Here is a 20,980-nt window from a genome sequence, read left to right as displayed (position 1 = left end):
GTGTTTAAGAATTTTTATTCCTACATTACCAGACTGTTGATCTTTGTGAGGTTTCACACCGATCGCAAAGCATTTCAGTTGAAAGGCAATTGGTTTGTTTACCAAACTGAATTAAATGCTTTCCTACAACATATCCCACCTGTATTTGCTGTGTTAAATCACCATAATTTAAAGGGCTCAATTCCTGTTTCCTGTTGCCCCTTTTTTACATTTAAAGCAATCCATTGGAAAATCACATGGAGGTTTTCATTGTAAAGCAGCTACAGGGAATACATTGTAAATGTCACAGTGAAACTGTGTTTCACTGTGTAAGCTTTTGGAACAGAGTGTCAAAATTAAAGATGGTCAGTCTAAAATATGCACAACAGTAAATATTTCTTGTGGTGTGCACCAAGGTTCACTCATGGGCCCCATTCTACTCTGCAGATAATAGAACCTCATGGCAGCATGTACAGACAAACAATGCATCTGTTTCTATTGCTATGCAGATGACACACAACTGTATACCTCCCTTCATCTGATGATCGGAGCCCTGTCTTCAATCTCATAAATTGCATTTCATAAATTAGTGATTCAGTGGCCTACATGTTATCCAGTTCAATAAGGACAAAACTGATTGTACAGTGGCCCAGACAGCTCAACACAATGCGATATAAAGCAAATAAATAAAACATCTTGACCAATTTGATAAAATGTAGGCAGCATTTAAATAAATTGCTGCAAATAGAGAAAACACAACCAAATACAGAAACACATTGCAAGTAGCATACATAACAATATAAATTGTTTCCATGGGACACTAAAAAGTGATGCACAGAGCTGGGACATGCTTGCTGTTGCCATGGTTTTTTGGCTTATGAAGTTATGGAAGTCAGCAATCCATCAGTGGCATTGGAACATGAGCTAAAATGTAGCTATGTTTTTTAACATGCCGAGATTCACATATTATTGCAGATATCTACGGTTAACCTAGCGTTGGCCTTTTGCTTATTATTAGCCAATTTAAATGATCTGATGAAATACACTAGCTTGACGTGGTCATACTCAGATTCTAGTCAGAATGTGAGTCTGAAACCGCTCCATTGGGCTGTGATTATGGGGCGTGTTCCAACCGAACCAGGGAAAAAAAATGCCTCTGCATTCATTGGATAGACCTCCAACCAATCAGAGCAACAGAACTCAACTCAACCGTCAACAGAACTCAACACTGTATATCGTCTCCATAGCAACCACTCTTTGCACAATGCATTTGTTCTAATTTCCGACTTTTAGACTTTTTTGAAGCTGGATATATCATTTGTTTCTTGTAAATATAAATGTGGATAACGTTAATGATAGTGACATGCTCGCTACAGTTGCATTTCTAGAGATGAATCGGCGAAAACACATTTTATTTCTCTGATTCACGGCTTTGTTCTAGCGCCGGCGGTCCCTCTCTTCAGTCTCTCTCTATGTCTCTCCACCATATAACGCTCTCTCTCTTCAGTCTCTCTCTATCTCTCTCCGCCATATAACGCTCTCTCTCTTCAGTCTCTCTCTATCTCGCTCCACCATATAACGCTACCGTGCTTTCGGGCAGTTGTTGAGGCTCCTCCGCTGAGGATTTTAAAATGAATGCGCTGTCGATATCTTCTGTAACAGACGCGATGGTGGAATCTACACATCTCAACAAATCCAACCCAAGCATTCTTTGGTGACGTGGTTGATTCTGTTACTGTTGATCATCTGTCCGACAATCTGATTGGTCCGAACAGATCCTGTTTGGGCAATAATTGCTTCTCAACGGAGCAACTCCAGACCGAACTTCCCGACCTCGAATTTTGTGGGCGGGGCTAAGTTCGGCTGGCATCCAGGCTAGAAATACACACAAATAATTGTGAAACAGGCTAACGTTACTATAGTTACTTTCAGAATTGTCACCAAGTAACGTTCAAAAATAAATATGAATTGCAAAATATAAATATTTCTGAATTCATTCTGACCCTTTCTGCAATGAAAAAACGGCAGCAATTCTTAATTGTTAAGTTATGAACAAACTAAGTAAAGTGATAGGTTTAATTTTTTAGTCATGTCAGCAAAACTACCGATAGTTTACCTTGTTGTCTCCTGTTACAGGTTATGAAAGTAAATATTAACGTTATAGTCAGCTAACATAACATAAGCCCGAAACTAATTGTATATCACCCACAGTATAATTGTTTTATTTACTGTTGATTTGGTCTTTTTGTAAAGTCTCTTTTTAAATAATTTCTACTTAGTTTTTAATGTTCCTACTTTGTCTTGTCTTTTTAATAATAATATTAATACATTTTATTCATGGGCGCCTTTTGCGACACTCACACAATAAAAAATAATAAAAGATAAGAAGATGACAGCAAAGAACAAGAGAAATTTTTTTTTTTTTTTTTGTTTTACAAGGCTCCTCCGTGACAGGTAGAGAGGCGGGGGGTGCTGTTGTTGGAGGGACCTGCTGGCGTGGGGGGGAGAAGGTGCTGTAGAGGGCCAGGGAGCCATGAGACGGTGAGGTGGGGATGGAGTGCGCCACAGAGTGTTCACAGATGTTACCCATGGTCTTTGTGCTGGGCAGGGTGCCATAATGACCCACAGCTGGAAGCACAACACCAGGAGAGGAAATAGAAAGTCACAGTGGAGTAAGAACAGTGGAGGTTCTAGAGCAGAGCTCTTCAACAGGGGGTCTGGGACCCCTAGGGAGGTCCTCAGAGTTACTGCAGGGGGGCCTCCAAATAATTGTTAATTCTTTTAATTTTTTTTTTAAAAATGTTAATGTGATCCTTTTGTTTACAGACTCTGAGATAACACAACATCTGCGTCTGTGGAAGTGACATTCAAGATGGAGAATAGAGAGATGCTATTTGGTGCAACATATGCACATGTGGAAATCAGTTTTCTGTTATAATTAAATTTCAATTGGTTAGTAAAAGTACACATTTGAGTACCAACTACAGAAATGTGAAACTACTTGCCCTGATAACATCAAGCATATTACAAACATAGTCATATTATTGTTAAGCCGCTGACTGGGATCAAATGAGAGAGACAGACGTAGTCTTAGATGGGCAAGAAAATCAACCTGTCCTGAAGAGAACTTGTAAGTTACCTACTCAACTGGGGGTAGATCTGACAGCAACTGCACTAACTGTAATTTCATAATTGTGTGTAAACGTTTAATTTTTTTTTTTTAAATGGTCCCATTGTTGTCTGTAGTTATACATACACTAAGTTAAAGTAAAACTCTATGACGTGATCCAGTTACTGTAAATTAAATTAGGTTATAGTAGTGTCTCTCTCCAGGACCAGAGTAAAAAAGATGAACTGTTGGACCCAATCTCAATGGTTGCTAACAGAATAGCAAGGACCCATTAGTGTTAATTGGCAAACGTGGCTTTCTGAGCCAACAACAGGCTAGTATGGACATTTTCCACTTGAAAAATCCTCAAAGGAATAATTCGCAAATCCAATAATTGTTCTTCTGCAGGTGCGCTGGAAAATATCACAGACTTGGAAAAACAGGAAGTCCTGCGCTCTGCTCTCACTACAGCATTACCGTTTATTAAACTCTGGACCAAGAAGTCAAGACTATTTCCAACCATGAACACAACAATGGTCTTAAATACATTCTGCTCCTCCCATATTGTTTTACCAGGTGTGGGACAATTGGATAGTGATGGGAGTATCTCTCATTGAACTCATGTGTCACTTTTCAAAATTTCACATCCATTCCAGTAATAAATATTCTAATTCAATTACAGTGCTATACTACTGAAATCAATATGGAATTGATATATGTAGTGTTGTAATTGAATTAAGATATTTTTAACTGAAGGTTGTGAAATTTCAACACATTCTCACTCCCAACTCGACAAATATGGATGCTTGGGCAGTGTCTCTCAGCGTCAGATACGGCGCAAAAATCCCCCTTTAGCGTCTGTATGGGACGCAGAGGGCAGAGCAGCAGCTCGACGGCGCTGTAAGATGACGCAGTATTAAAGGTGCTCTAAGCGATGTTGGGTGACGTCACTTCTTGTTGACGTTCGAAGTATTGTCAAACAAAACGGAGGCTAGCTCGCCCCTCCTCATCCCGTCCCCTCCCCCTCCCTTCCGCGCACTAACCCCCCAACCCCCACCCCACCCCCAAATCCTTCTTGTCGGTTATTGGCTGGACAACACAGGACTTTCATCCAGGAGACCGGGGTTCATGTCTCGCTCTTGTCCAGCTAAAGGAGACCTTTTGCGTCAATAACAACGCCATAGGCACATGCCCAAGCCTCCGTATTTTACGCGATGGGAGTGAGAATGTGTTGGAAATTTTGCACAAGTGACACGTGAGTTGAGTAAAAGACACTCCCATCGATAGGTGATTGTCCATTGTCCCACACCCCTGGGGTCACAGAACGTCATTTTACCCAGAAAACAAAAAGTTGCATGGTCGATGGGACGACAACTCAAGGGTTAAGACCATTGTTGTGTTAATATTTGGAAATGCGCTTGAAGAAGGTTCAGAGGGACCGAAACTGAAGTTTTCGTTAATAAATGGTGATGCTGTCGCAAGAGCAGTGTGCGGGATTTCCTGTTTTTCCAACACTTCAAAACTCCAAACTTCCCTTGTCATTGCTCCTACTATAGGACAGGACATATTATTGGATGTGTCGGTGGTGTCTGTACCTGTTGGCTGAGCCAGACTGTGCCTGGAGAAGGCCTGTCTCTGCTGCCACTCATACAGCTGCCACATGGTGTCGTCCCTCATCGACCGCCTCTTCTCCGCTGTGGTGATGGTGCTGGTGGAGGCGGGACGGAGGGCCCGGTCATACACAGAGCCCGCCACGCTGCAGATGCTGTCGGGCCTCATCATGCTGTTGCGGGGCAGCGTGCGGTAGCCCTCTGGGTAGCGGGGCACAATCTGAGCACGGTGGCTGGGCATGTTCCTGGGTAGGGTCTGGTAGGACGTAACACTGGGAGAGGAAACAGACAAACTGATGAGTGGTACTCGCTAATCACTACAGAGGCACTTTTCTTTGCCCATCACCATTACAGGGAGGTCAGAGATTAGTGTGTCCGGTTTGGATCGGTATCTGGATCCTGTGTTCACGCTTTGAGAAGAAACAAAAAAGCAATTTATGCAGTTTTAAATGGCTTTTAAATAATTTTTGGGTGAAAAATACAAATCACACAAAAAGTGGGCTTTGTGAACACAACATAAAGATCCCCTGTCCTCCAGCCCTCTAAAAACAATGGGGGGAGGGATGGTCAGAGGTTAGCCCTCTGCTTGATTTCGAGTTATGCTCAGTTTGGAGAGGCCATCCAAATAGATGGCTACAAGGGGAAGTGGTAAAATCACTCAACCAAACAAACAAAACAATAAAAAAAAAAAGATGTTGCAAGGTGTTATGGGTAGCCCTTGTTGTCATAGGCAGTGTTAAATAATCTGTTTGAATTGCAATCAGTCACTTCACAGAGCAGAGTTTTGTTAGGACACCAGAATTCACTGGTAATAAAAGAAGGGATGTTCGAGGGCAAAGGAAACAAAACATAAAGCAACCAATAATTAGACCTTCAGTGGTAAGAGTAATAGAATTCAGACCCCATTCCTGTAAGACAGGTCAGAATAAAGTACTGCTGCAAATTAGCAAAGGACAGAAGAAAGTTTTCTTCTTTTGTTACAGAGGAAGAATCAACTGAGCTTGGCAGAAACTAATACAAGTGCAAATAACTGAATAAATGGATGAAGTCAGTGACTCATGAGTCTTGCAGTGTCCAGACCCCGCTCTCTCTCTCTCTTGCAACAGGAGACAAGCTCAGTTGTGTTTTATGCTAAGAAAGAAGACATTAACTTCCTTTGCACCAATCAAGATAACAACCAAAAGGGTTGACATTAAAGTCACTCAGTTACATGTACTGTAGCACCAACTCATACATTTGGTGATTACTTATCAAAAATACTGGATAAGAACAAGGGCTGAAGGCATTCACACATTCAGCACATTCTCACTGCCATTGCGTCAAAAAGCGAAGCTTGGTCAGGTAGCAAAAATTTAGAAAAGCATCAATTTTAGAATAGTTTGTTCAGGACTCTTGGCGTCACTTTTTGACGCTCTGGGTCGGGACGTAAGTTTAACTGACATGCGGCAGAAGAACGGGACAGTTAGGTTTAGGAACAGATGGTTGGTGGGATTATATAATGTACGTTTCAGCAACACGAAGGACAAAAATGGGACACGAACCCTGGTCTCCTGGGTGAAAGTCCTGTGTTGTTTGACCCATCCCCCAACCCAACCTGCCTCCTTATGCGGATTTTAGGTCTTTCATACTACTCTCTACCGTTGTCTCTCTTAATACTACGTCTTCTTACAGCGCCGCGGTCGAGCCAAGGGGGTAAGCGAGAGACCACAAAGCATACATACTATGGAGCCATTTTGATGCTAACAAGCCATCACCTGCCGTTAGCATCCCATTGACTGCCATTCATTTTGGCGTCACTTTGACAGAGAATAACTTTACATCTGAAGTGTTTAAAGACTCTATTTGTCCGTTGTTAATTTATAAAGAAACACGACAATGTATAAAAGGCTCCATTACCTTGTATCTCACGTTATGGCTCCGTAGCACACGCTTTTATAAAAATAGGCTAACGATTGTGTCATAACCACGAGACTTACTGTCACACAGTAGAGGAATTACCGTATAGTACAGGAGAAGCTTGCAGGCAGTTTCGACTTCCATTAGCTGTTTAAGTTTAATGACTAATGTTAACTAGCATGTTAGTGATCAGTAATTAGCCTGTGCCTATGTTATCTCCTTACATATACCTACGCTCTCCGTCTCTGTAAGATTGGGAATGATTGAGATTTCTCTCGGCACAGCTACCAGAAGACTTCACACTTTCAGACAGGTTGCTCACGTCACATCTACGTCTTCAAGCTCAGTTGGAGGCTGCTCAGTAACGCTCAGCCAGCACCGGAAAAGTGCTTCTAATAACCTTCACTGGTCTCCGTGGAAATCTACGGCATCACATTGTCCATTTCATTGTCTATGGGTCAAGCTGCTGCTATTCCCGGTGCGTCCCATACAATGAGAACGGGTTGACACATTCCACGTAAACACCTGCACTTGCTGTTTCCAGCAGCCAGTGAATCAATGCCTTTAATCAGTGTGTACTGAATAGGAACCAGCTTAATTATCTGTACGTGTGTGTCTTGACATTTATGGTGTGCTTGACTGGGTTTAATTATCAAACTACTTTTGTTACCAGAACTCTGCTTCACTTTCACTTTGGCTTTGACCTGGGAACATGGAGTTATGAGGAGCTCGTTATCATTGCAGTCATTAGCAGCTAATCATAAAATGGGTGCCTCGAATCTCTAGGACAGTGGCTGGGATCGTATGAGTGCATAGGGACAGACATTATGGTGGTTGTCACTCTGGCTGCCTATCATCATTCGTCACCCGAATGGAGAGAGCATCACAGTCTTCGTTCTTCTCATTTAACGTTTGCAGGAAGACAAGTCGGTACACTGATTTGAGCCCACTTTGCTTCACTTTCTGCATTCAGCCGGGCATTGTGTTCATCTATGCGATGTCAGAAGGAGTTAACTTCAACTTTTCCAGCTGAATATAAAGAGTTATTTCAGTAAGTCAACCTACAACAGCAGGTCCTTGGTGTATTGATTCCTGGTAGTGGGAAATCATTTGTTATGCATCTTTTATGTCTTATATGATGAAAGTTGTTATTCTAGAAATCATGCTAAGATGTAGGTACTGTTTGTGGCCAAGACTAAGACTAGTGAGAAAGGATGACAGCTGGACATGTGTGTGTGTGATGGAGCCCCACATACTATTTCAAGTTCATCTGTTCACCTCTGACCTCTGCCTACAGTAAGATAGCTGAGATGGAGCCTAATGTGGCTGTGTTAGTAGTCTCGCATTGCCAGACCTTTTGAGGAGGGTCCACACAGCATTCTGGGATGGGAGAAGAACATGTTCTGGTTCATTGGCATTTCTTTAAACCAATCACAACCGTCTTGGCGGTGCTAAGTGCCGGACAGAGCCACGGTGCCTCTGCTAAATAGTCTCAGGAAGGAACTGGTTTTGGTGGAACATGTGGACGTTCAAAAGTAGTTTTAGTCGTGCAAGAGAAAACTCAGATTGGACAGATAGTCTAGCTAGCTGTCTGGATTTACCCTGCAGAGATCTGAGGAGCAGTTAACCATAGTCCTCACAAATCCACCGGAGGTTAGAACGCCAACACAAAGGAAGAGGAAGGTAACGCACTCTCTCACCCAGTATACTGAGTAGACTGTCCTTAGAAGAAGATCATGAGTCTCTCTCATCAGTCGTCTGATCATGCCTCAAATTCATCACAATTTTTCCCTTATTTCAATACTGTTAATTGTACTCTTAGTCTGTTATTCTTTCATCCATCTTTCACCCACTGTTTTGCACACCTTTACCCAGTTATCCTTGTCACGCCCAATTGCATATTTTCACAGATGCACATCTTCATTGCTATCATATTCTGTTTTCGCTCTTTTGCATCTTTCATCAGCCCTGATTGCTCAATTGTTTTTCTTTTCTTCCCACCTTTGTATCACACAATTTTAGTACACTCTACATCACTATCTAGACCACAATTCTGCACTAACTGTATATCGACTCTTTACCACATTTCAGCATTTTAGATAGTATGTCAATTTGTATTTACATTGACTCTTTCAACATTTATACAGTCTGTCTATTCATGCATATTGTGTTATTCCTGATCTACATTAGCACCTAGACCACTATTTGCACTAACTGTATATTGACTCTTCACTACATTCAGCATTTTCGCCAAGTAAGGTCTTTGGGAAAAACATTGCACTTCCACCGTTGGCGGCTGGCCCATGTTTGCATCAAAGCCTGGCGCTGTTCCTGGGGGCTTGCTGTTCTCGGCGCAGAATGGATAGGATGGTCGCTCTAGACTAGAGTGACGTCAGAGTCGCATGGATTTGGATCTGACTGTCCAGACTGAGGTCGCATTAATAAAATATTAGACCTGTAATGGAAAAGATCGGATGCCACGGGACTTGGGCTGTTTACACTGACATGAAAAAATCAGATCTGAAAAAAATAAAATTGGATTTGGGTCACTTTGGCCTGTCTGAACGTAGCCTTAGTAAGTTAGTGGTGCTCATGGGGTGTCGCTTTGGGATGGAATCATAACGGTATACCCACTACAATAAACAAGACTACACCACTGGGGCGGCTGTGGCTCAGGTGGTAAGAGCGGTTGCCTACCAATTGTAAGGTTGGAGGTTCGATCCCTTTTCTTGCAGTGCTGTGCCGAAGTGTCCCTGGGCAAGACAACAAACCCCAAATTGCTCCAGATGCTGCGCCATCGGAATGTGAATGTTTACCTGATGAGCAGGTGGCAACCTGTACGGCAGCCTCAGCCACAGTGTCTAAATGTGTGTGAACGGTGAATGGTTTCTGTACTATGTTAAAATGCTTTGAGTAGTCGTTAAGACTAGAAAAGCGCTATATAAATACAGTCCATTTACACTGGTTTTTACTACTGGGCTCACTCTAAATAATATGACTGTTAGTAGTAGAAGCAGGCCTCGATGTTAAAGCTATAGTGTGTAGTTTCTGTCTCCCCAATGAGGAATTCTAAATAATGACAACAACACTTATGGCTCGTTCACATGATACAAGTCTTCCGTGAAAGCACCCCCACCCCTCCTCCACGCAGTTTCTAGTAGCCAAGGAGGACACGGAGGATTACAAAAACATGATGGATGATGAAGCCACAATCTTCTGAACATAGCCATACTGAGAAATCCAGAGAGAGTTGTGTGGAGCTGATAGTCTTAATTAGCTTTGTAGCAACTCATTTTGCGATGGCTTGAATGTAACGGACGTTCATTAATATAATAAAGGTACGCATTAAAGTGTTAACAACAATAGCAATCGGTCCTACAACAAAGTGACTCTATTTCCTTCCTTTGCACCAAGTGCGGATAAAGATGACAAATGTGGCTAGGCAGCACTCAGCTTGCTCTGCTTTCATTACAGTCCATTTCCATGACTTATTCATGGCAGCAGAAGGAGAAGGGAGCATCAGCGCTCTGTAAGTCTGTTCCGCTGCGTTCCTCGCTACAGCCGGCTAAACGCTATGCTAAATGCCAGCACTCCCAAATGAGATACACATCTCCGGTGACACGGAGAGCTTTGAGCTCCCTCTGGTCCGCGAGCACAGAGCAAGGACAGAGGAAGATACACGGGGAACGAGGGGGGAAGACGGAATGGCAGAGTTTAAAAAAAAAAAAAAAAAAAAAAAAAGGTTTTAAATCTTGTGGAGGAGCAGACCTGTCGGGATGAGAGGTCGCCCCTTAGATTGCAGTAAAGATAGAAAGTATAATGCGCATGAAGGGTTGAAATATGTTGAATAAAGTTGAATAAAACACTTCTAAAGACAATATATCCATGAAACATTTCTAAAAACTGATTGTTTTCTAAGAAGAATGCACATCACGTGTCAGTCTGACATTTATTTACTTTATAGAAGAAGAACATAACATGGATTTTCTGCTTTGGCTCCGTTTTGCTGGAAACAGATACGATGTAGTCTAGGGGTGGTACGGTTCACAAAACCCACGGTTCGGTTCGTATCACAGTTTTAGGGTCACGGTTTTCGGTTCAGTACGGTTCTTTTTTTTTCTTTAACACTCCAGAATATACTTCAGCATATGATATATAGCTAAAATTAGCATATTGAATGCATGTTGCACAAAACGTGCACACAGTGGCAGTTCTTGTTATATTTCATCATAGGTAACGTGAAATCCAAAATGTTCCCACACACCAGACTATAAACGACGCTGGCGCATCCTCCAGCTCTGGGCAGCCTCTCTCCCACTGGACATTTCTGCAGGTCACGTGACGTGACCTGCAGCGGCAGCACTCCACTTGAGGAGCGGTCGGCTCGGTGTCTCTCAAAATCTGACGAAAATCTTTTAAACTGACCTTTGTCGATCTGAAATGAAGACAGATTCAGCAACTGCATGGCCTATTTCTCGCTTAAAATGTTTTCAGAAACCCGTTTCGGTGAACTATTTTAGTACAATATGAGATCGTATTCTGAACGAGCCGCCATGACAGTCCGTTTTGAAATTAGGGACCAGCCAGACCCATGTGACGCAATCGTCCAATCAGCTGCCATGGGTTGCGTTTGTCACGCCCATCCCGCTCGTCATTCCCAGTGACTGTTTTAACATAGGTGTATAAAGAGGACACTACGGCAGTAAGAGGTTAGTGCACATTAACAGTGTACTGACGAACCGTGCGGTACACACATAATCCGGACCGAGACTAGCAAACCGAGCGGTTCGGGTGTTTTTTCATGAACCGTACCACCCCTAATGTAGTCGCCGTCGGTGGTACCGTAGAAACAGGAAACATTTAGGTCAATAAAAAAAACCTGTATATTACTGTTCTGTGGAGTTGTTATGTTAGAAAAGTTATTTATTTTTATGCCTAATTAATTCGATCAATTAAAATGTTTACCTTAAACCAGAGCCAGTGACTTTAATGGAAGAACGTTTGCGGTGTAGCAGCCAAATAGAGTAGTGCCTCTTTAAGAGGAGTGTGCTGTGAGTACCAGGCTACAGGTGACCGGTGATTACTCCGTGAAAAGGAAGCAACGAGATTCATGCAGTCTGTGATGACTGTCAACCCGGTGTGTCAGCCACTTGGTAAGCTCTCTTAATTATAAGTGTTTCTTGTCTGTGTTTATGATGTGCGCCTCATCTGTTGCCATGCTATGTTGTTGCGCCTGTGTTTACGTTTGTTGCACGTTAAAGACAACGCTATGCTCGCGGTAGGCTAAGCAGGTTGATTAACTGATGTAGATGACGCTACACCCAGAGTTCTAAGTTAACGAGGTGGTGGGGTTGTGAGATGAAGCCGTCGCTTAGACTTGTGATATTGCTGCTGCACCATACGCGTGCCTGTTCGTGTTTACTTTCTTTAGCTGTATGAATGTCAGTATGAAGCGCGGACCGGCGTTTAAACGTAAGTGACGGTTACTTCCTGGTTTACCGCGGGGCATTTTGGGAGCTGTAGTTTCCAGCTGTTATGCATCTTGCATAGGCTTTGTATAGGCTTTGGTAGGTTTGTTTGACATTGTTTGAAGTGTGTACATAACAATTATGAAATTATTGTTATTGTTGGATGATGATGATGATGATGATGATGATAATAATAATATATGTTTTAATAATTAATATATATATATATAATATACTTGAATTTGATTAATTTGTATTTAATGTTATTCCGTTAATGCTGCTTATTGTCATTGGGGCTAAGAACTGGGGAGCTGTCTGTAGTATGCATATGGGATTTTCATGTTATTATGTTTTCATTTTTGGTTTTTGTTTTTTTTGTGAAAACAAGAAATTAAACCAACAAATGTGGAATACCGAGTAGTATCCTTTTGTGCACTGGGTTGCCCTTTCCGTGGGGAGAACACGGAACAGTAATAAACCAACGGTTCGAGCCATCAAGCTAAGCCTGCTAACGCCCTGTCAGCATTGACCAGTGAAGGTGCACCACGGGAAGAGGAAGAGGCCGAATAGACCCCTGTGTGTAACAGCGCCTTGGTCGGAGCGGGAGAAGGAATATGGATTCGGTAGACTTAGCGGCCCTAAAAGGAAAGCGCTCAACAGCACAAAGCTCTTTCAGTAAGAGAGCCAAAAAACTGTCCCTCACTGTAGACCTCCTAGAAAAAAGGGTACTCATCGACGAGATCAGAGCACTCGGTGTGGACTTTGGAAAAGTGAACGACACTGGACTTGAATATGTTGATGCTCTAGTAGATGAGGAAAGTGGGGAGGACGAAGAAGCAGCAAAAGAAACCGCTCGTGTAGAGGAGAAGATGGCGACGTGCCTTGCCACCTATACAGAAACGCTCCAGCTCGCTAAGGAGACGTTATGGTCCAAATTCGCCTATGTTGACCTGAAGTTGTACGCTGATGGTGCAGAGGAGAAATGTACTGAAGTGGAGAGCACGGATGTGAAGGAGTTGCCGGAGGAAGACTTCCAAGTCCTGAGAGAGGGCTTGGGGGAGAGAATCAACATGCTTGAGCAAAAGTTGCTTGAATGGGAAGCTCTTGTCTCCGAGCCAAAACAACAGTGTACAAGCAGCAGCTATATAAACTGGTCAACAGACTGCATGACTGGGTGCGAAGCTGGCAAAAATTGCGGACAGAACAGGTCGACGGGGGAGGGAAGGTTGAAGAAGCAGGCACTGACGAAAGGCATAGCGAGTCCGGTGTGGGGCCCACTAGAGCTGGCATGCAAAACCAAGTCCCCAGTGTAACACCTGTACCAAGTACCGGAGAACCTGCGCATCCATATGCACCAACACAACAAATCCCCAGCCTGCATCCCGGGGCGTACGGCTTCAGACCACAGATCAGTCTTGAAAGAACACGCCTGCCCACATTCATGGGAGACATGACTGATTACTATCGATGGAAGGCTGAGTGGGAAGAGTTGGAACAGCTGGGAAACCCACAGAGGACGGCTGGTGTTACAAGGTTCCATCTCCTGGCAAGTCTCAGCGACAGGGTGAAGAAAGACTTGGTCCTGTCCAGCTGTGCATCGGCGGATGAATGTACGCAGGGCCTTGATAACCGCTTCGGGAACAAGGCGAAAATCGTCCCTGAAGATATCCGACGAGGTCCAGGGCCTACCCCGTAAAGGGAGACAACCCCAGGAAAGCTATTGAGCTGATCCAAGCAGTGGAGCGGGCCCTTAGTAACCTTGTGATTCTGGGAGAAGAGGAGGTTATAAGGAACCGTTGTAGTACCAGTCCCTTGAAAGCAAGCTACCAAGCTCTCTGAAGGAGAAATGGATTGCGCACAAGACTGAGCCCGGGAATGGGTTTGCTCCACATGACCACTTCGACTGCTTGCTGCGCTTCCTAAAGAAGCAAGAGGCAATCCTAGAAGAGCTGGATCAGCTGGAGGTAAGCCCTAGAGAGGGAGGCTCCTTCTCAGTGAAAGGCCCGGCAGACAAGCCAGAAAAAGGAGTTAAGAAAGCCGTTCTCCAAAGCTACCTCAGGCCGAAGAGGGTCTCAGCCGAGGCCACGCTTGGGTTCGGTGCACTGCCTGTGCTGATGAGACACGCTGGCAGGCTGTTTGCCCGCAAAGCCTTCAGGGAGATGGATCTCCAGAGGAGAAAGGCCCATCTAAAGACCCATGGGATGTGCAATCGGTGCCTGTGCTTCCATCTAAAGGATGGCCGCGCAAACCCGAGTTCCTCTGCAGTAAAGTGGACTGCCGCAGAGAAGAGCCTCACCACTACCTGCTTTGCTCCAGGTTCATCGCTAAGAGAAAGACGCTGGCAGCGAGGTGCAAGGTTCCAAAAGAGTGGAGAAAAGGGCCTCGGGCTGACCAGCAAGCAAGAAGAGCTCTTGGCTAAGGTCACCCGGAACTAAGAGAAGAATTCAGGAAGGCATTTTCCAACAAAGCCTCAACCACGATCTGCACTGCTGGAGGTGGACTGAAAGAGTATCCAGCTATAATGATGTTACTGGAAGTGACAACTAACTCAGGCCAGTTGATAGGTACTCTGATTGACCTTGCCTCTGACACCAACTATATAACTAACAACGCTGCCCAGCGCCTTGGACTGATTGGGGAGCGCATCAAGTTAATTGTCCGCGGAATAGGAGGGATGAGAACAGCAGTCTCAACCAAGAGATACTCCTTGAGACTAAGAGTGAAGACCACCAAGGGGACAGTAATGGAACACAAACTGCTCTGCTACGGCCTGGAGAGTATTGCGGAGATAAGTCAGCCTGTCACTCCGCAACAACTGCAGAAGATATTTCCTAACGTCGCTGCATACGAGCTGGTCCGCCCTGAGAACATCGATCTTCTGATCAGCCACAGGGAAGGTCGTTTAGTTCCACAGCCGATCAAGTTGGAGGGAGACCTAGTCCTCTGGGACGGCCCGTTAGGCAAAACTGTTGGCGGTACTCACCCTGATCTCTTCGAGGTGGTTGACCTAACGCTGCACCAGTCTGACACTCACTTTGCGAGGTCTATGAGAACATCCTCAAGTGTGTATAAGGAGGTCCTTGTGCACACCAAAGACCTGAGTGAGGACCCACCAAGGATGGAAGAAGTGACCCTCAGCAGCACCACTACCACAAATAAAGAGGTGTTTGAGTGGTTCGCGGGATAGTATTGGAGCAGCGTGTGACCGAAAATGCGGGAGCTGTAAGTGCAGTAAGTGACCTCCGGAGGCAAAGAGATGACTCTTGGAGAAGAAAGGGACTTGGGAAAAAATAAAAGACTGTCTCTTTGCGCTTGTGTGCGGACAAACACGAACGCGCCCACACTGGGATGCGGCCTACCCATGGAAAGTAGCCCACGTTTCTTGCCAGATAACCGCCAGAGCAGTGGAAGCAACCTTCCAAAACACAGACGTCAGGCTCGGTTGGCGCAAGAGAGCCTCTGTGGAAAGCGGCTTATGGAGAGCAGATCCGTGAGATGGTATCGAGAGGTGCAGCCATCGAGCTCATGGAAGAAGAGATCAAGGGTTGGGACGGCCCAATCTGGTACATCAGCCATCTGGTTGCCCCGAATCCTCATTCTAGCTCAACGCCAGTGAGGATAGTGTGGAACAGCAGCCAGGAGTTTAAAGGGTTAAGCCTGAACAACCTCCTGCACAAAGGCCCTGATGTCCTTAACCCAATCCGAGGTGTTCTGCTGAGATTCAGGAGCAGATTGTATGCTGCTCTTGGGGACGTTAAAAAAATGTACAATTCAGTGTGGCTGAAAGACGAAGAGGTCCACCTCCATCGCTTCCTTTGGAGGGATAAACCTGAAGATGAAATCGGTGTGTTTGCCGTCGTCAGGGTCAACATCGGCGACAAGCCTGCCGGATGTATTGCTCAGGTTGCCATGAGAGAGACGGCAAACCTGCCCCAGTTCGCATCCATGGCTGAAGAGCGCCGGATCCTGACAGAGGACTGCTATGTGGACGACATCTTAACATCGCATGACGATCTCCAAACTCTGTTCAGGTTGACCGAAGGAGTGGAAGAGATCCTAAAAGCAGGTGGCTTCTCCCTCAAGCCCTGGGTTCTGACAGGCCAGAGTGGGAGGATTGGAAAACCCGCTGACCTAAGCAACGTCAGATCAACAGACCCCAAGACCCTGATACTCCCTAACCAGATGCGGGATGAGGAGAATAAAGCCTTGGGGTTGGGATATGAACCGCGATCCGACAAACTTCGTGTGCTGACGTCAGTGAACTTCTCGAGAGAGCGAGGAAAGATGAGGACTGGTCTGGATCTGAGAGAAAATGAGATCAGAGGCAGCACCCCCGATCCTCTCACCCGACGCATGCTGCTGAGTCAGATTGCAGGGTTTTATGACCCCATCGGCCTGGCCTCACCTGCCAAGCAACGAGGAGCAATGCTAATAAGAGAGTCCTTTCAGGAAGCAGGAAGGGACCACTCCTCCAAGGACACCTGGGACGATCCTCTTTCACCACGTATTCGAGAGGCTGCAATAAAGCTCTTTGAGCAATATGTGAGGCTTGGCCAACTCAGCTTCGACAGGTGTCTCACCCCCTTGGAGCCATAGGGTCCCTACGGGGATCACGTTTTCCGATGGTAGTGAAGCTTCCCTCGGAGCCGTTCTTTACTTACGGTGGGAAACAGAAGATGGAGTCGTAGTGAAGTTGGTTGAATCAAAGGCCAAGCTCACCCCTCTAGACCAGAAAGGTGACGTCATTAAAGCAGGTACGTGCGGGGCTGTTTTTGCATCCCGCCTGATGACTTACTTTGAGAAACACTGCACCATCAAGGTTGATCCGTGGACCCGTCCATTTTGTCGATAGTCAGACAATCTTGGGAGCCATCCAGAAAGATAGCTATGGCTATCAGACATTTTTTGCCAACCGAATTGGAGAAATCCAAAAGGCTGGATCAGTGGAGAGCTGGAGGTGGGTTGAAGGAAGAAAGAACGTCGCTGACCTCATCACAAGGGGGGCAACCCCTGAGGAGCTTGCAGAAGGATCAGTCTGGCAGGAAGGCCCAGATTTTCTGAAATTGCCTGAATCAGATTGGCCTGTGAAAACTGCCAGAGAGATCAACCCCTCTGTTGCTGAAGAGATCGGAGGACTTCGGAGGAAGGCGTTCTCAGCACTGGTCTCAGGAGGAGCTCAGCCCAGAAAATGGTCTGGCCCAACCAGTGTTGCGCTTGTGCGCCTCGTGGACCCCCGACGGTTCAGTTCACTGGCACGGTTATGTGGGACTATTGCCTGGATGAGACGAGCAGTAGAAATCTGGCTGGGCAACAGCCAGGCCCCAGTTCGGTCAAAGTGGGAGGCAAGACCATACTTGTCTGTGGAAGAAAGAGAAACAGCCTTCCAAGATCTAGCTCTCGCAGCTCAGGATGGTGTTGAGTTCCGTGACACAACCCTGGATCGCCTGGTTGTTCAGAAAGAAGAAAAGACAGGACTCTTGCTCTGTGGAGGGAGAATCCAACGCTGGGATGAGGATAGAGTGACTGTACCGCTAATCCCATGCCAGTCGTGGCTCGCAACCCTAGTGGCCAGAGAGGCTCATGAAGAAAATCATGAAGGTGTTGCCTCTACCCTTCTACGGACAAGAAGGAAAGCCTGGATCATGCAGGGACGTAGAACAGTCAAGAAGGTGCTGAATAACTGTGTCACCTGCAGAAAGCGAAGAGCCAAAATGTGCCAGCAAGTAATGAGTGATCTCCCTCAAGAGCGTACTGAAAGAGCAGGCCCATTTGAGTATACAACTCTGGACCTTTTTGGTCCCTTAGAGGTGAAAGACGCTGTTAAAAGAAGGACAAGCAAGAAGGTCTGGGGCATTGTTTTCTGTTGTATGGCCTCGAGAGCCGTTCATGCGGACCTCACAGATGACCAGTCAGCAGAAAGCTTCCTCCAAGCATACTCCCGCTTTGTTGCTCTGAGGGGGCATCCAAGGAAACTATGGTCCGACAGAGGCACCAACTTTGTTGGCGCCAGGTCGGCTCTGTGTGAGCTGCATAGACATCTGGCTCGCTTGCAGGCTGCGTCCCTGGAAGATGTAGCCGCTAAGAACGGGACTGAGTGGAAGTGGGATTTCCACCCTGCAGATGCACCCCATAGGAACGGAGCTGCGGAGGCTGCTGTGAAGCTTCTGAAGAGGGCACTCATGAGCCTTGGAGGAGCTACAGGGTCTCTCACATGGGGGGAGCTCCAAACCCTGCTCTATCAGGCAGCCAACTTGACAAACGAACGCCCAATCGATGCCAGAGCTCAAGAGCAGGAAGATTCGGTCGAGTACCTAACACCCAACTCCCTCATACTGGGTCGAGCATCGCTTGGAGGAGACACCAGCGGGCTTGACCTAGAGACTCATCCCTGGCGTCGTGTAAGGGCTATTCAAATCGGAGTGGACCGGTTCTGGGCTAAGTGGAGGGAACTAGCTGGCCCAAATCTGTTCGTTCGACACAAGTGGCACCGGACGGAGAGGAATGTCAAAGTCGGCGACCTCGTCTGGATAGCTGACCCAAATGCTTTGAGAGGTCAGTTTCGTCTGGGCCGGATTCTGACTGTTTATCCTGACAGAAAAGGGATTGTCAGGGATGCTGACATCGCAACATGTGCTGGTCTTCCTGTTTCCCTGGCGGGTGGCCGGAAGAAGAGGTGTTCGTCGCTGCCCATGACAGTTATCAGAAGAGATGTGAGAAGACTGGTGGTTCTTCTCCCGGTGGAGGATGAAGCTCATTCATTCCAGCCGCCCTAGCCGCAGGTTTAAACCCTTTCATTCACCCCACCCAAACCCCTGTCACCGCCCTTACCACTGTTGGCTGGTTGGTGTAAGCCTAGCGCTGCCACTATGCCCATCACATTGCACATACATGAAGTAAGAGCATTCACATCCCATACCTCGCATACCTGGGCAGTACACAACACACCTGCCAAAAGGATGTGATTGACTTGGACATTGGACTAAGCTGCTCCTTCATCAGACGTGCTTCTGCACATAGATATTGGGAAAAAAAAATAATTTTTGTGTGGGAAAGGTAAAATGACACTAAGAGGGGTCCTTCGAGTGTTTTTAGTAAGTTCCCTGGATCTTAAGATCAGGAACTTAAGTGGGAGGTGTTCTGTGGAGTTGTTATGTTAGAAAAGTTATTTATTTTTATGCCTAATTAATTCGATCAATTAAAATGTTTACCTTAAACCAGAGCCAGTGACTTTAATGGAAGAACGTTTGCGGTGTAGCGCCCAAACAGAGTAGTGCCTCTTTAAGAGGAGTGTGCTGTGAGTACCAGGCTACAGGTGACCGGTGATTCCCCCGTGAAAAGGAAGCACGAGATTCATGCAGTCTGTGATGACTGTCAACCCGGTGTGCAGCCACTTGGTAAGCTCTCTCTTAATTATAAGTGTTTCTTGTCTGTGTTTATGATGTGCGCTTCATCTGTTGCCATGCTATGTTGTTGCGCTGTGTTTACGTTTGTTGCACGTTAAAGACAACGCTATGCTTCGGTAGGCTAAGCAGGTTGATTAACTGATGTAGATGACGCTACACTCCAGAGTTCTAAGTTAACGAGGTGGTGGGGTTGTGAGATGAAGCTGCCGTTTAGACTTGTGATATTGCTGCTGCACCATACGTGCCTGTTCGTGTTTACTTTCTTTAGCTGTATGAATGTCAGTATGAAGCGCGGACCGGCGTTTAACGTAAGTGACGGTTACTTCCTGGTTTACCGCGGGGCATTTTGGGAGCTGTAGTTTCCAGCTGTTATGCATCTTGCATAGGCTTTGTATAGGCTTTGGTAGGTTTGTTTGACATTGTTTGAAGTGTGTACATAACAATTATGAAATTATTGTTATTGTTGGATGATGATGATGATGATGATGATGATGATGATGATGATAATAATAATATATGTTTTAATAATTAATATATATATATATAATATACTTGAATTTGATTAATTTGTATTTAATGTTATTCCGTTAATGCTGCTTATTGTCATTGGGGCTAAGAACTGGGGAGCTGTCTGTAGTATGCATATGGGAGTTGATAATTGCATTTCTTATTATTACAGGTTTATTACCTGGTTTCCCTTTGTGAAAACAAGAAATTAAACAAACAAATGTGGAATACCGAGTAGTATCCTTTTGTGCACTGGGTTGCCCTTTCCGTGGGGAGAACACGGAACAATTACTACAGCTTTCACTGCTGTTGATGCACAGGGCAGCCACGTTGGATTTTTAGCTAGGAGTACTGTGGCATTATTATGGATCCCACACAACTTCTAGGCAAGTCCCGCCCTACCAAGCAGCCTGATTGGTTGGGGTTAGGCATTGACCTCGAGTGGTTAAGGTTAGGATAGCGGATTGGTCAGGGGACAGGACCTGAACAAATCGGGTTCCGTTACCTTGCGTGTGAATGCTACTGAAGGGCGGGTCCCTCCTAGAAGTTGCGTGGGTTCCATAATAACGTGGTACTGAGAGGTTGTCCGAGTTCCGAGATCGGAAATCCGAGGTCAGGGGGCGTGTTTCTGACTTTGAACTCGGAAAATCCAACTTCAGAGTACAAATGGAACGCACTTACGTGACACGTTGTAGAGACACGCAGGAAAAACTCAATTTACACAGAGACAGCTCATGTAGTAGGAGACATAGGCGGCGCTAGGCTATTTTTAGGGGTGCTGAAGCACCCCTAAAAATCATCTCAGCACCCCTGTTAATAAAGTCCTTATTGTGATAATGTGAAATCGTGTAGTGCTCTAACTAGTGGCGGTTTTTGGCACGGGCGAACCGGGCAGCCACTTAACTTAAAAAATAAATAATCCTCTGTGCCGCAAAGCGTTTTTCTGTTTTCTATCACTTCACTGTGTGGGAATTGGCAGATCAGCGCCCCAGCAGCTGCAGGCGCCCT

General features: G+C 45.5%; 1 protein-coding gene across 1 annotated transcript in view; it reads right to left on the bottom strand.

The window, feature by feature from the left end:
* Nucleotides 1-20,980, bottom strand: part of LOC120553759 (pleckstrin homology domain-containing family A member 5-like) — a 275,577-nt gene that overhangs the window by 47,709 nt on the left and 206,888 nt on the right. The window contains 2 exon segments of the mRNA XM_039792455.1: nucleotides 2,432-2,607; nucleotides 4,684-4,970. Coding sequence (XP_039648389.1) covers nucleotides 2,432-2,607; nucleotides 4,684-4,970 — 463 coding nt within the window.

The sequence above is a fragment of the Perca fluviatilis genome, chromosome 23 (genome assembly GCF_010015445.1).
Source record: "Perca fluviatilis chromosome 23, GENO_Pfluv_1.0, whole genome shotgun sequence".
Lineage (NCBI taxonomy): Eukaryota > Metazoa > Chordata > Actinopteri > Perciformes > Percidae > Perca > Perca fluviatilis.
Note: the sequence above shows the minus strand (reverse complement) of the source record. Positions and strands in the feature narration are given on the sequence as shown.